This window comes from Antrostomus carolinensis, unplaced genomic scaffold (genome assembly GCF_000700745.2).
Source record: "Antrostomus carolinensis isolate BGI_N321 unplaced genomic scaffold, ASM70074v2 scaffold20901, whole genome shotgun sequence".
NCBI lineage: Eukaryota > Metazoa > Chordata > Aves > Caprimulgiformes > Caprimulgidae > Antrostomus > Antrostomus carolinensis.
Window position 1 is genome coordinate 12,482 of NW_010296518.1, and position 1,630 is coordinate 14,111.

General features: G+C 45.0%; 1 protein-coding gene across 1 annotated transcript; it reads right to left on the minus strand.

The window, feature by feature from the left end:
* Nucleotides 1-348: 348 nt before the first annotated feature.
* LOC104532977 (uncharacterized) lies at nucleotides 349-1,371 on the minus strand. The gene is made up of 3 exons (XM_010178327.1): nucleotides 1,280-1,371; nucleotides 1,091-1,165; nucleotides 349-672 (listed from the first exon to the last, which is right to left on the minus strand). Exons 1-3 carry the CDS (start codon nucleotides 1,354-1,356, stop codon nucleotides 471-473), a joined length of 354 nt encoding a protein of 117 aa, XP_010176629.1. The 5' UTR covers nucleotides 1,357-1,371; the 3' UTR covers nucleotides 349-470.
* Nucleotides 1,372-1,630: the final 259 nt, after the last annotated feature.

The following is a 1,630-nucleotide window of genomic DNA, read 5'->3' on the forward strand; positions in this document are numbered from 1 at the left end:
CCAGCTCAAAAGGCTTTTCCCCTCCTCACTTGGAAAACACATGCAGCTTACACTTTTCCCTCCTGTCTTACAGTCAGTCTGCTGGCATGTAGTCTTTGATGATCAAATTGCTTCGATTTTTTTTTTTTTATACATTTGACAGCAGCAGTGGGAAGAGACTTGCAGATGCATTTATACCAGACTTCATGCTCCAGAACATCTGAATCTTCCACACTAGTTCAGTTTTAATCTTAGCATTCCCTAAAGGCAGACTAAAAACAAAACCTTTTTTCTTTCAGATATTAAATAGGTTCTGTTTCTTTCTAGATACACTTTCCTCTTTTATCCCAGCAAGATGAAACTAAGGGGTAACAAACCAGTGCCAACGTTTATTGAACTTTATTCACAGCATATTTACAATGGAGTTATACAATTTATAAATAATACAAAAGTCTTTATCCATTATCCAATGCCAGGTCAAAAGCCTAAAGTCAAAACGTTGCAAGAGACTGACAAAAGCGCAAAGCACAAAACGAGAGGGCACAGAGATCAGACAATGTATTTAAAGCTGTAGGTGTTATCACAGGACAGCCTCTTGCCTCTGCAGCGGCCACAAAGTTCTTGGCGATGAGGTCTCTTGAGATCAATATGTCTTTTCTTCTGAGGGCAGGAACAACGAGTCTTTGAACAGGTCTTAAGAAACAAGACATTTTATTAGTAGTAGATCCAAGGCACTCACTTCATGTTAGACTTACATTGAGTTTCCCTTAATCACAGCAACACATTTGGGCTGGTAACACTTAAAAAGGGGTCTTGCGGTAAAAACCCTGTGGAGTTAAGCTGTAAGAGCCTTCTCACCTAGAAGCACAAAACCCTACCCTACATGTAGCTGGGCATAAGACTGTATCAATAGAAAGTTGTTCATGTAAGCCATCTGCAGGAGGAGGGAGTCCTATCCCATTACACCCTTCCCAAATAACATTTTCTAGTTCTTAGATGAAAGCAAGCTCTCTTCCAGATAAAGTCAGTATCTAATTCATCAAGTGTAAACTATTAACTGTATATGACAAACTCTGTCAGCCTTACCAGGATACAGAACTCTGTCACTTACCTGGCACTGGATTGCTTCCACTCGATAGGGATTGAAGCCCTTTTGGCATTTGCGACAGAGCTGCTTGAAGTACACCTGAACAAAGCAAGTCCTTGGTTACTAGAGAGACTTCCTCGAGTGTTCAGTACAGGTACCTAAATAGGTGCCATTCTTAGAAGTCTCAGGAACCAAAAATGACTTGTTAGCTACCTTGTTGCTTCCAGAAATGCACCACACATAAGCACTCTCCCATCTGGTCTTGCAGTCTTTACAGTGGAAATAGCCATACTTCTGCTCCAAAAACTGCAGAGAGAGAAAGTTCAGTGGGCAGCCTCCAGCACCACCACAAGGCCCAGCCCAGCTCCCTCGTTCCACCGCCTGTTTTCGCAGGCAGGAGGCTCCGCTGCTGCAAGGGAGCCAGAGCGGCCCGGGGACTGCCCACCCGGGGCGCAGACCTGAGCGGGAAGCCAGGCTGGGGACCGCTGTGCCGTCTGCTGCTCAAGAGCAGATTCCTCTCCGACGTGCTCCATGGTTCGCCCTCCCCTGCCACCCCACCCCACC